We start from the raw sequence: 13,305 nt of genomic DNA on the forward strand, positions 1-13,305 counted from the left end.
GAATTGCAGGAGGCTGAGTGGAAACTAAGTGTTCCAGGTAATGTAAATGGGTTCTGAGATGGGTTCCTGCCTTTAAGAGCATAGCTTGAGTCGGTCAGAGACAATTCTTTATAAAATATAAGCATCTCCTTTAGACTCTTCAGAAAAGGAAAGCCTCCCCTCCCCCAACAAGCATTGTCAAGAGGACAAGGTTATTGGGTAAGTCTAGCCAAAGAAAGTTGTGTGCTTTAGTTCCCCATCAAAACCTCCATTTGGCCGAGTTTAATGATGGCATATGGGAAAAGCTAGTGACTGAGGAGATCACATGAGTGAAGAGAGGAGGTCATATGGCTCTTAAGGGTAGGTTACTTCTCAGTTGAGTGGTTTCACCAGTCAGGCCACATCTCGTTCAGGCAGCCACCATCATTTATTTCAACTAGTAGATGACAGAGCAAGCTCATTTCCCTTATGTAATAACCCTTTTGAATTTCTTTTGAAAAGTTTTGTATTTATGTTTCAGAAAATGGACAGGTAATTGTGACAGAGTTTGGATTCCTATGGAAAGGTTCACTCTGATAGATGAGGACAAGTCCTTTATCAGGTGCCTGTCTAAATGTGTCTACATTTGAAGCTGTGTGTGAGCGTCTGCTCAGCATTTATGATTTAGAATGCAACAATTTACAGACAGAAGATGAAACCAGAACAATATCTGCATACATATGTACATGTTCTGCTCATCTGTGCACTTTCAAGGAAACATCCGTTGCAGATTGGTCTGACACTGAATTATAGTAGCAATAGAGCCTGAACTCTAGAAAATGTGAGCAAGCTTGTTTTGCCACTAGATCACTTAGTGGCTACATGTTGTGTACTTTTCACTCTAAACCCTCAACCTAGGCTGCAGAATCTACCTTCAGACCAGACAGGATACAGAAATATAACCAACGCACTACTCATACTCAGCAGGATCCATACCCACTAAAAATAGGGGTGTACCAAAATTCAGCTTCGAGTAAGTATTCAGCCAAATACCAGCTGAAAATTAGATATGCGGCTTCGGCTGAATGCTTAATGAATTTTCACTCAAAGCCGAATAGTTTCCCCTACAAAATATATTAAATACTGATTTGATTGTGCCTGGAACCATTCAGGCATGTCAGTGTAATCCATTAAACAAATGCTGCTGTCACTTGTTGTATTGCGTACAGACAGAGCAGAGGTGTGAAAGGGCAAACAAAGTCTCAGCCCTTCATGTGCTGGACAGGCAGACTTTAATCTGGCAGAATTTTCAGTTTAAAAACATTTAGCTGGAATAATAGTGTTCACAGTCGCTACTGGAAAATTGATCAAATTAACTGCTGCAGACATCCCAGGAAGCTCAAAACCCAGAGTGAAACTGCTCAGGCGGTAATATGCCGGCAGCAAAGAACTTTATTCATCCTGCTGACCAAGGTTATAAAGCAAGTACGACAGCTCAGCAGGAAGTGTGCCTGCAGCAGAGATGTGTAGTGTATGGATGAAAATTAGTACACAAAGTTGCAATTGGAAAATGTATTTTCTTTAGGGGTTTATTGATTTGCTGATTATAGGTGTGAGTAATCTGAGAGTTACAGGTTCGAATCCCAACAGATCCCAATTGATGCCATACATAATTAAGTGGATTAATTTAACTGCTGCTGATATCCCAGGAAGTTCCAAACCCTCACTAAAATAGCTCAGTAGGTAGTGTGCTACAAAGAATTGTATACATCCTGCAGGCTAAGGTTATAAAGCAAGCAAGATGGTTCACTGGGAATTATGCCTGCCCCAGAGATGTGCCTGCAGCAGAGAAACTATTGCCGCCCTCCAGCTTTATCATGTTGCCAAAATGAGTGGCTGTGAATTGGGTAAAGTGACAGATGTCACTAAGGAATATGGCTATAAAATAGATTTGGGGGTTTTACAAAAAAAATGTTTAACCAGAATGCCACAGTTTATAAAAGCAGAAATATTCCTCCCAACATTAGAGAGTTCTAAAAAAGAGAGTGATATTTGTGTGATAAAGACAAGGAGATACAAGTTTACCATTTAAAAACATTGGACCAAATAGATGTGCAAGTGAAGCAAATAAGGAAAATAAGCATGCGCCTGCCAATTAAAGGTCTGAAAATCAGCACTAGTGTCACTTCCCTAGAGAGTAAGCCTAGAACCTTTGAGGACTCAGCATTGCCTATTTATTTGTAGCTGTGGTCTTTTACCATGCCCCAAAACACCTCAAACATACCCCATTTGAAAGACTAAGGAAAATACTATCTAATACTATCCATTAATGAAAAGTGTGGCTTTAGCATCCCAAAGCTTTGCATTCAGCAGCACTTCACCGGTCAGCAGTCTGCTAATTGATGCAACCACTGCGTTTGTGTTTCACTGGCTTGCTGGAGCCAAAGGCTAAAGATGGGCAGGGCCCCAAATGAACATTTAAAAGTACTAGTGGAGACACCCCAGTCTCCCCTCACAGTGATGGCATACATGCATACTATACTTTTGGGCTAGTCTTAGTTACTTGGGTCCTGCCCAACAAGCGCCACCTATGATTGCACAAAAAAACCAAACTGGGCGGTTATAGAACTGTTTATTTTCTGAGAATTTGTTCCTTTCATGGTTTCCACATACCTCTTCTGTAGACAACAAAGAAGACAAAAGCAATAAAGAAGGGATGTACCTATTTTAAAGTGTGTTTCTAATGTACAACATGTTTTTCTTGTCTACATAATTAAGCAATATGACCCGAGCGGCGGGGGCATTACCGACTCAGGTAATGCCCCGGGGCCCATAGTTATAGGCCCGAGCGAAGAGAGGGCCTTAACGAAGGCCCCAGGGCATTACCTGAGTCGGTAATGCCCCCGCCACTCGGGTCATATTGCTTTTAGTACCCCGGCCTGCATTATATTCATGACCGGGGCACTAAAAGCATTTTTTTATATCCCGAAAAGCCGCAGCGTTCAGGTACAGAAAAAAAAAAAAACGACCAAGAAAATGGCCGCCGGGAAAGGGAAAACGGGAGTCCTTTTTCTCTTTCCATGACGGCCTTCGGGAGCGGACGCGCTGGGAACACAAGTGAGCCCAGCGCGTCCGCTCCCAAAAAAAAAGAAGCAGAAGGTAAGTGGGGTTGGGAGGGCGGGAGGGAGGGGAGGGGGGAAGAAAAAAAAAATAATACATACCTTCGTCCCTGCCAGGGGACGATGGAAGCCTCCAGCTGTGTGGAGGCCCGGAGTCTCCACACTGCTGGAGGCTTCCATCGTCCCCTGGCAGGGAAGCAGGAGCAAGAAGGTAAGTGGGGTGGGGTAGGGAGGAGGGAGGTAAGGGGAAAAAAAAAAAAAGCTTACCCGAGTCCCCAGCGGGGGCGGAGGCATCCTCTCAGCCGTGGGGAGGCTCGGAGCGGGGATGGCCCCACTTCGAGCCTCCTCATTGGCTGAGGGGCTGCCACGCCCCCCCGCCGAGGACAAGGCAGCTGGAGGCCCGGCCGAGAATCAAAGGATTCTCGGCCGGGTAAGGACGCGGCGAGAGCCAATCAGAATGCGTGTTGCATTCTGCTTGACTCTCGCCGGGTGCTAATTGTATTTATTAAAAAGGCAACTATTCGGCTCTTAAATCTACTGTTGGGTACCTCCTAGTAAAAAGTGCCCAAGGTTAGAGAGAACCCAAAATCCACCAGCAAACTGTCAAGTTGCACTGAGTGGCAGTGCATGCTGGGAAGTTATTATCATGTCAGTCTGGGTGGGCACAAGACATTTGGGATGCAGAGACTCCACAGAGGCACAGCTGTTGGGAACTGCCTTGCGCCCTTGCTCTCCCACTCTTCGCCTCTCCATCTCCCTGCAGTGAGACCGAATGCATCACCCTGTCCTACTGGAATGATGTCCCTGTATTTATCATTTTTTCTCTGAATGACTGCATTACTGGCTATTTCTCTGCTTAGCGGTAATATACGGTCTAGAATCCGGGGAATCCGTGGAACCCACCTGTCAAATCATCAAGCATCCATCCTCAGGAAGCCGTGCTTTCCTACTTCCTGCAAGCGAACAGGCAAGATCAATGGGCGCGAGAGGCCCGGGCAGAGTCTGAGACTGGCAGCTATCAAAGCCACTTATGCCCGGGCAGAGCCTGAGACTGGTAAGCTATCAAAGCCACTGAGGCCCGGCCAGAGTCTGAGACTGGCAGCTATCAAAGCCACTTATGCCCGGTCAGAGCCTGAGACTGGTAAGATATCAAAGCCACTTATGCCCGGGCAGAGTCTGAGACTGGCAGCTATCAAAGCCACTTATGCCCGGGCAGAGTCTGAGACTGGCAGCTATCAAAGCCACTGAGGCCCGGCCGGAGTCTTAGACTGGCAGCTATCAAAGCCACTTATGCCCGTGCAGAGTCTGAGACTGGTAGCTATCAAAGCCACTTATGCCCGGGCAGAGTCTGAGACTGGTAGCTATCAAAGCCACTTATGCCCGGGCAGAGTCTGAGACTGGCAGCTATCAAAGCCACTGAGGCCCGGCCGGAGTCTGTGGCTGGCAGCTATCAAAGCCACTTATGCCCGGGCAGAGTCTGGGGCTGGTGCTGAATAACAGGTGCCCAAAGTGTCTGCACAGTACCCAAGCTACCCTGTCCCTTCCTCTGTGACTCCGAACATTCCCTGTTGCCTGAAGAACCACCGGCAGCTCCTCATTGATGCCACCGGTGAACAAAGCTAAGTTCCGGAGCACGTTCTGGAGTGTCACAGCTTCACCAGAGATGAGCATCTGATAGTTCTGGTCAGAAACTCCCAAAGATCACTGACTTCCATGTACCTGAGCATTTGGCAGTCATTGCATTGAGTGCCCAAACACTAGACAGTTCCAATAGAGGTGCTTCAGCTGCTCCAAACACAAAGTGTGCAAGCTTCCCCCTGTAGAAGAAAGGCTTTCTATGACAGTACACACCTTTTACTGTACATAACTAGTTCCCAACCCTCAGCCAGACATACTGCACATAGAACATACCTCTGATGTGGACATTTCTGGACTCAAACTATTAACCTATTACCCTGGATCTTATCCATCGCTCTCCCCTTCTGTTTGATTTTTCTGACTGCTCAAACACTTCTGCAGCTCTCCTGATATATTGGACTACAACCCTCATACCCCCTCATCACTGAGAATGCTGGCTAGGACTGATGGGAGTTGTAGTCCAACATATCTGGAGAGACAATTGTTGCATACCCTTGACTTACATGAATATGCCAGCCAAGGGAATCCTAGGGAACCCTGTACTGCCAGGATCAGTGTCTTATTTGATCCTTTCACTAGCGCTGCAGGGAAAGCGTCTGACACCCCGATCCACCCTCACCCCAGATGTCCACACTTCCCAAGGTCTAAGAGATTCCTGACAAGTTATTATCGCCATATAGTGCCTAGTGACTTCAGTGGTCAGTGTTTGCTGCTCCTGGAGCTTGAACAAATCATGGTAATCCCCCCCCCTAGGTGTTCCAAGAAGCCGCATGCCATTGGAGAGATTGCGTTGGATTCAATGACTAAATGTCCCTGGTTCGGGGATGGAGAGATCCCACCATGGTGTCCCCTGTGGCAGTACTAGGGCTAACAGAGAGGGACCACCTCCTGCTCTACAAGGTGGCATGTCAGTATCTCCCGGAGTAAGTGGGCATCAACATGTACTCTACTGCAATGATGATGTTTGCCATAGTCCATGGGGAAGGCTGCACCCTAAATTATTAGGGTTACTGATGCGTACCATGGTAGCAGGTGGCAGTTACTAAAACTCTATACTGGCTTCTAAAAATAAGGGTGTTCCTCTGTCAGATTGCTAAACCCACACGTCACGCCGAAACTATACAGCCTGTCGGCGCTAGACTCTCATGGATGATTAAGTATGTCGACATTTTCTTCAAGGGGTTCCTCTAAATGAAATGTTATTTTTGTATCTGTGCAGGGACAGAGCTGTAGGCATTGAAGACAATATCTCCGAGACCCAAAAGAGCCTGGAAGTAGCAAAGAGTAAAGCAACCATGGCTGAGAAAGCCCTGAAGAAGGCGAAACAAAGCATCCGGAGCGTGGAGGCCTGCATTAAGGAGGTAGGTCTCTTGCCCTTCCCCGTGCAAAACTACCATAAGATGTGTATCAGTGTTCACATTGCAAACCGGAGTAGCCTCACCGGGAGCATGGCCCGAGTAGACCTCTGTAAGAGTCATAGGATGTGTGCTTGTCCCCGGGCATTATGAGTGAATAATGTGCCTCATGACCAGGAACCAGATGGGTACAGACCAGATGGGTTCATGATTGTTTTATTTTTAAACAAGTGAGAATTGTGAATTAAATTGCCGTAAAAAGTTTTAAATTAATGTTTATAAACCGCTTCAGTTCTTTTTTAAAAATATCTCAAAGTTATTTTGTTTGGATTGTTAACTAAAAACTAAAACATGTGTTTCATTTTAATAAGACGGACGATTTTCAGCACCCAGTGTCATTTTCCAACGAAGAGACCATATTATGCTTCACAAATACACAGGGCCTCAGCACGAGTTGGGCGGTAGCCCTTAAATGCGGCGGTAATGCTATTAGCCCGGGCGGTATTACAGCGCTAATACTGCCGGGATACCGCCCAACTCGTGATGAGGCCCACAGTGTCGTAAAAGATATAGCAAACTCGCTGTTTGTGGCTTAATTTGTTCCCGCTGATCGGTGAGAGTATAGAATGAGCAGCTTTGTGAAGATTTTCCTCAACTACGGGGAAGAGGAAGAAGTCAAATTTTGATGCATTGGCAAATCTGTACGAATTGATCATCCCAAGGATTACTAGTTTTGAGGGGCTCCTTTCCTTTTCTCACTGCACTCAAATCTCAGCTTACCTAAAATTCATCACTTCTCTGCAGCAGATTCTACTGGACAGCCCCTAATCCCGGCTCGTCTGACAGACGCATACCTGAATCTTGACACTTTGCTTACACCTCAGTCATGAGAGAAAAGCAGAATGCTGTAACGGGAACTGTCCCACCTGCACTTTAGATGCGAGGGTCAGAGGAAGCCCGTTTCTCATTTACGCTCATTGCTGTGATGTGCGGTCCACCTCTTTCAGAAATGTTACCTGTGCATTTTAGGCAGGGGGTCAATAGCACAAAAACTTGCTGGCCGTCCCCTTGCATGCATTACCTCCACATCCCTCTTCCTCGTCCCAGTGCCTCAGTCCTAAGTACTGTGACGATGAAGAGTAGGGTTAGGAGCAATGAAGATTATCAGTAAGTAATCGCAGCATTCATCTCAGCACTGGCAAATAACTGTGGCTTCCAGCAAGCACATGGTGAACACGAATAAAAAGAAAAAAAGCATTTTGAGCACTGCCGGAGCGCTTGTAATGTAAAGTGTAAAGCAGTGGCTCAGACCCCTGCTGTTGCACTTGAACTGCGTGCGTCAAGTTGCTGGGCATTTAAAGCGCATCCCGTTTGTGAATTCAGGATGCATTACAAAATATGCAAACACAGCTCCTGAATTGTGCAAAAGTGGGTGCGTACAGGATGCCCCCATTCACATGCCCTGTGTGGAATGGGGTGCTCCTCTTTTGGGTGCAAGTGAGATGTGCTAAAATTCGATGGTGCCCCCCAATTAGACGCCATGGTGATGTTGTATTCCTACACGTGGTAATCCTTTTATGGTTGTAGTAATTACCAATTCAAACCAAAATTGTTATCAGTCCCATAGACTGGCAGCCTGCTTCCTATTTTCACATTGTGCATGTGTGCTTCCGTTCATTGTTTGCTTTATACACCAGTGTAAAGAATTAATTTCCACGGTTGGTGTTTGTCATGTCTCTTCACTGCCCTCTACTGGACGTTTTAACAACGTTTCTGTGCTTTTTGAACTTGTGCTTCCTGCTTTTCAAGCCAGGTTTCCTTTGGGAAAACAATGTTTAGACTAAACTCCAAATGTACACTTCTCGCTTTAACATAGTATTTACATCATAGGCTTGCTCAGGGTCGGCTGAAGGTGTGTCATGGTTGCCGGTGTCCCATTTCAGCGTGATGTTTGGGGTCCCCCTGCCTACACCAGGGAAAAATGGCCAGGGGCTCCCCGTGGGGTGATAAGATTGTAATGCAGACAGAGGAAAGCGGAAGGGGGCAAATGATAGCAGATTACCACGAGACAGGCAGCCTCGGGTAGCTGAAACACCTAGGGCCTGATTTACAAAAAACTTTTAACATCGGAAAGTCCCATTGAAAACATGTTTGTAAATCAGGCCCTTAATGTGCATTGAAAAACCATGTGTCACCTTACTGATGAAGTGCCATTAAAGAGATGAAACAGGAGGTATGCAGTCTTTATATCGAATATTTTCTAAAGAATGAACTTTTATCGAATTTTTTTAACGAAAAATGTTATAGAGAATGCATTTAGGAGTGGGGTAAAGGGTTACATATTTTTGGTAAAGGGTTGGGGTGGGTTTTTAGTGGTGGAAAAGAGGGGTTTGGAGGGGGACCCCCCCCATAAAAAATGCATTCTCTATAAAATGTTCATTCAAAAATATTCGATATATGTGCATTCTTTATAAATTACTTCGGTATAAAGACGTTTAACCCGAAATGGCAGAACAAAGGCAGCACTGGAATAGCTGGCTGGATACTGAGGGAGGACCAAGAAGGTGAAGGCTTGATGGCGCCACAAGAGGCCGCCTGTAACGTTAACGCTGCAAACGGCACATTTCATATCCAGATTTAAAGAAAATGTTGCTAAGTTGAAAGGCCCGGACGCCATACCTGGGCTTGCTTTCTCGTTTGACAAATAACACCACTTTCCTTCCATCCCAACCTCCTGCCGCAGATAGTTCCTGCAATTTCTGTTCGATGGACAGTCCGGGGGTTTCTACGTTCTTGTGTCGGTAGATGTTATAGGTAATATGCCTTTAAAGTGACGTGGTTTGCACATCACTGCATTGTGCCAACAGAGATGCCGCTCTGCTGTGTGCAACGGTAGAGCGCGGGCGAGCAGTCGCTTAACTGCGCCGCTGCCTCCTGCCTCAAGTGTTCGCTCCGCCGTTACTGTGTGCGCCATACACACGTATCAGCACGCTCACAAGCCGGTATGGAACAACAGTAGATACACCGTTTTTGAGAATCTTTTGTAGGGTTAGGTTTTATGAGGGGTAAAAGGGAGGATTAAAAATAAAACTCTATCACTTTGCGAATATTTCAGCTCCTTTTGTTACCAGCTAACAGGAGAATGGGTGGGAGGGTAACGAGGGGCTGGAACATGTGCCTCCAACTCTTGTTTATCGCCATAGGCTCCCAGGTCATTAGAAAGACCAGATCTCGAGCGGTATTGTTCTCTGGATTCCATGATCCATCACCAGTGGCTATGCTGCTGGGGCTGATGGGAGTTGTAGTTCAAAACATCTAGAAAGCCAAAGGTTGCAGAGCACTGCACTGTACCATGTCATGAAGTCCACTGGGTCTTCTTCTACTAAAAGCGTGTTTGGTTTTCCACAGAATGTTGCAATGACATCTGAAACTACGGGCCACCATAGGTGGTCCTGCACCCTTTTCTGTATGAAAATAATGGCGCTGCACAACGAGGATGAGCTGCAGGAGGGTCGCAGGCTGTCGGCTGGAAGGGCGAACCAGCATCTTCATCCATGCCCTTGACGACAGCCTGCAATGCCCTGAACAACACCTTGGCCCGAATTTACACCTAAGATGTAAGCAGGGCTTTAAGTGGGCCGGGGCCTGCCGGGGCCGGGCCCCGGCAGTCTCCAAAAAGTGGGACTGAGCCGGGGCCCTGCCGGGGCCCCCGTCCCCCGGCACGCAACATTGGCGGGATGCATTATCCCGTCGCGGCGGCAGCCGCGACGGGAGATGCGACTGCCATGAAGTCAGGCGATCTGACAGAAGTGGCAGCCAACCACAGCGATGCTGTGCCTGGCTGCCACTTCTGTAAGTCATAGTAACTGCATCTGGTGACCTCTCGCGCGAGGGGTCACCAGAGGCAGTTACTGTCCCTTTGTTTCCCCAGGTCGCCGAGGCGTCTTTAACCCTCGGCGAACCTGGGGATTCTTGACATTTTTCGAGGTTTATGAAAGATGGCTTGAAAAGTACACAATTCAAGTCATCTTTTATAAAGCTTTGCCGACGGACAATTTTGTCCGTAGTCAAAGCTTTATAAAAGATGGCTTGAATTGTGTACTTTCAAAGCCATCTTTTATAAAAACCGAAATGTTTAAAAAAAAAAAAATGGCCTGAAAACTAGGCAAACCGTAAGGTATGCACACACATATATATGCATGTTATATATCTGTGTGCGTACCTTACTATGGTTTGTGTACCTTGCAAGCCATCTTTTCTAAACATAGAAATACATATTTCTGTGTTTAGAAAAGATAGCTTGCAAAGTACACAAACCATAGTAAGGTACGCACACAGATATATAACATGCATATATATATGTGTGCATACCTTACGATTTGCGTACGTTTTAGGCCACGCCCCCCACAAGCCACGCCCCCAAATGAGGGCCCCCCCTCGATTTCTTACCCCACTTAAAGCCCTGGATGTAAGCCCTGCTGGGCTCCAGGATTGTGGTGGCTTGGCAGCGTGCCTTTTGAAAAATGTCTGCCGCCTTGGTTTTACCTGCAGCATTGCCTTGGCTGCTTTCCTTTCTGGTCTGGGCTGATTGGCCGTCTTTCCCATCTACTGGGCCAATGCCAGGGTACCAGCTCCCGGCCTCCAATAAGGCTCACATCAATGCCATTCGCCTGACTGGCCTGAGCACAACGAGGATGAGCTGCAGGAGGGTCGCAGGCTGTCGGCTGGAAGGGCGAACCAGCATCTTCATCCATGCCCTTGACGACAGCCTGCAATGCCCACAGCAACACCGTGGCCCTAATTTCCACCTAAAATGGAAGCCCTGCCGGGCTGCAGCATTGTGTTGATTTGGCAGCGTGCCTTCTGAAAAATGGCCACCGCCTTTGTTCTTCCTGCACCATTGCCGTGGCTGCTTTCCGTTCTGATCTGGCCTGTCCGGCCGTTGCCGGTGTGCCGGCCACAGCCTTTCTTTTTCCAACCGAATCCCAGTGCATACCTTGGATCCCTTTCTTCATATCGCCCCCTCTGGATCGTCCTTACGTGTTTCTATCTACCTGTCTCTCTTGCCTTACTTCGTTCCCTCTACACCCCCTGCACCAGTGGTCTGCCCTGCCACACTGGGGTGTCTGCTGCGGCTGTTGTTGAGGCCAGTGTTTTTTCATGCTCCGACCTCTTGGCTCCTGGATTTATTTTCAACGGGACATACTACCAACCCCTCCTCCATTCTACAGCACGGTACTTTGTTCTCTCTATGCCCACACCCTAATCAGAGCTTGCTTTCCCCTTGCCTCCTGATTGGCTGCTTTGCTTCCTTTTGGCCGTTAACGGATGTGGCGTCACCTGGCATTTGTGTTCTAACTGCGACTTATAACTATCCCTGACTTTGATGTTCTAACGTGGCAGCAAAAGACCGATTATTGTTCCCTTTCGTTCCACTTGCGACTCATGCCTCTGACTTTAATGGTCCTTCGTTGGCCTGTACTTTCCCTCATGCCTGAGAACAGCTGAGAGTCTTACCTGTTCCTTCCATACTTGGTGCATCTTTTCACCATCAGGCTAGCAGTCAAAATGTGTACCTTACAATCTTTTACCTCCATATGTGATGTTCCCCCTGCACCATAGGTTGAGGTTTTCCAAACCTGTGCACTCATTCCAATGTTGTTTCTTTAGGCTATTTTGCTTGCCTGATGTAGCCCCTCATTCCTTCAGGCAACGCTTTTGAGTCTACAGGCACTCCTACCTGATTGTCATAATTACTTGCCTGCATGCCTGATGTTCTATAACTGGGGGGTTGTCCTACCCTCTATGAGTCAAAAAGCATGCAGGACAGTTTAAATGCAAGCTGGTTTTAAACCCTTTTGGAAGCCCATATAGATGGGGTAACCATTGTTAGAAACAAAAAAGCTTGTTGCAAGTCAACACATGTCTCTTACTTTTTGAAAATATCAGCTTTGTAATTGGCTGATACTCTTTATTTTACAAATTATTTAAGTATTTATATATGCATAACAGTTCATGAACACCATTGTAATGAACAAAAGCATGGTTATATCTGAAATCCAATGTAAAACGTTTACAGGTATCTAAGGCGTAAACAGTACAATCGTACATTTAACAAACAACTTGCTAGTGAGTGCAAGATACCATGAAGTTAGGTACAGGGAACACAGAATGTGAGTACAAATAAGGGGAGACGTTATTGTAGGTCTCCTATGCCCGGCTAAAGTCTGACCTCGTAGTCGGTCAAGGCGATTGCTTTTGCAGTCTGCAAGCACTCTTACCTGATTGTCATAATTGCTTTCCTGCATTCCTGATGTAGCCCTCATCCCTTGAGGCAAGGCTTTTCCAGTCTGCAGGATGTAGCCCCTCATCCCTTGAGGCAAGGCTTTTTCAGTCTGCAGGAACTCTTACCTGACTGTCATAAGTGCTTGCCTGCATGCCTGATGTAGCCCTCATCCCTGGAGGCCAGGCTTTTCCAGTCTGCAGGATGTAGCCTCTCATCCCTTGAGGCAAGGCTTTTTCAGTCTGCAGGAACTCTTACCTGACTGTCATAAGTGCTTGCCTGCATGCCTGATGTAGCCCTCATCCCTGGAGGCCAGGCTTTTCCAGTCTGCAGGATGTAGCCTCTCATTCCTTGAGGCAAGGCTTTTGCAGTCTGCAGACACTCTTACCTGCTTGTCATAATTACTTGCCTGCACGCCTGATGTAGCCCCCATCCCTTGAGACAAGGCTTTTTCAGTCTGCAGGCACTCTTACCTGATTGTCATAAGTGCTTGCCTGCATGCCTGATGTAGCCCTCATCCCTTGAGGCAAGGCTTTTCCAGTCTGCAGGATGTAGCCTCTCATTCCTTGAGGCAAGGCTTTTGCAGTCTGCAGACACTCTTACCTGCTTGTCATAATTACTTGCCTGCACGCCTGATGTAGCCCCTCATCCCTTGAGGCAAGGCTTTTCCAGTCTGCAGGATGTAGCCTCTCATTCCTTGAGGCAAGGCTTTTGCAGTCTGCAGACACTCTTACCTGCTTGTCATAATTACTTGCCTGCACGCCTGATGTAGCCCCATCCCTTGAGACAAGGCTTTTCCAGTCTGCAGGCACTCTTACCTGATTGTAATAAGTTCTTGCCTGCATTCCTGATGTAGCCCTCATCCCTTGAGGCAAGGCTTTTCCAGTCTGCAGGATGTAGCCCCTCATCCCTTGAGACAAGGCTTTTCCAGTCTACAGGAACTCTTACCTGA

The 13,305-nt window shown here is 47.0% G+C and overlaps 1 protein-coding gene across 3 annotated transcripts in view; it reads left to right on the forward strand.

The window, feature by feature from the left end:
• Positions 1-13,305, forward strand: part of LOC138566223 (laminin subunit beta-1-like) — an 882,924-nt gene that overhangs the window by 783,421 nt on the left and 86,198 nt on the right. For all 3 annotated transcript variants that reach the window (XM_069643284.1, XM_069643285.1, XM_069643283.1), the window contains exon 32: positions 5,935-6,076. In XM_069643284.1, coding sequence (XP_069499385.1) covers positions 5,935-6,076 — 142 coding nt within the window. The remainder of the gene's footprint in view (positions 1-5,934; positions 6,077-13,305) is intronic.

The sequence above is a fragment of the Ambystoma mexicanum genome, chromosome 2p, assembly GCF_040938575.1.
Source record: "Ambystoma mexicanum isolate Mex_15411 chromosome 2p, UKY_AmexF1_1, whole genome shotgun sequence".
In the NCBI taxonomy this organism is placed as follows: Eukaryota; Metazoa; Chordata; class Amphibia; order Caudata; family Ambystomatidae; genus Ambystoma; species Ambystoma mexicanum.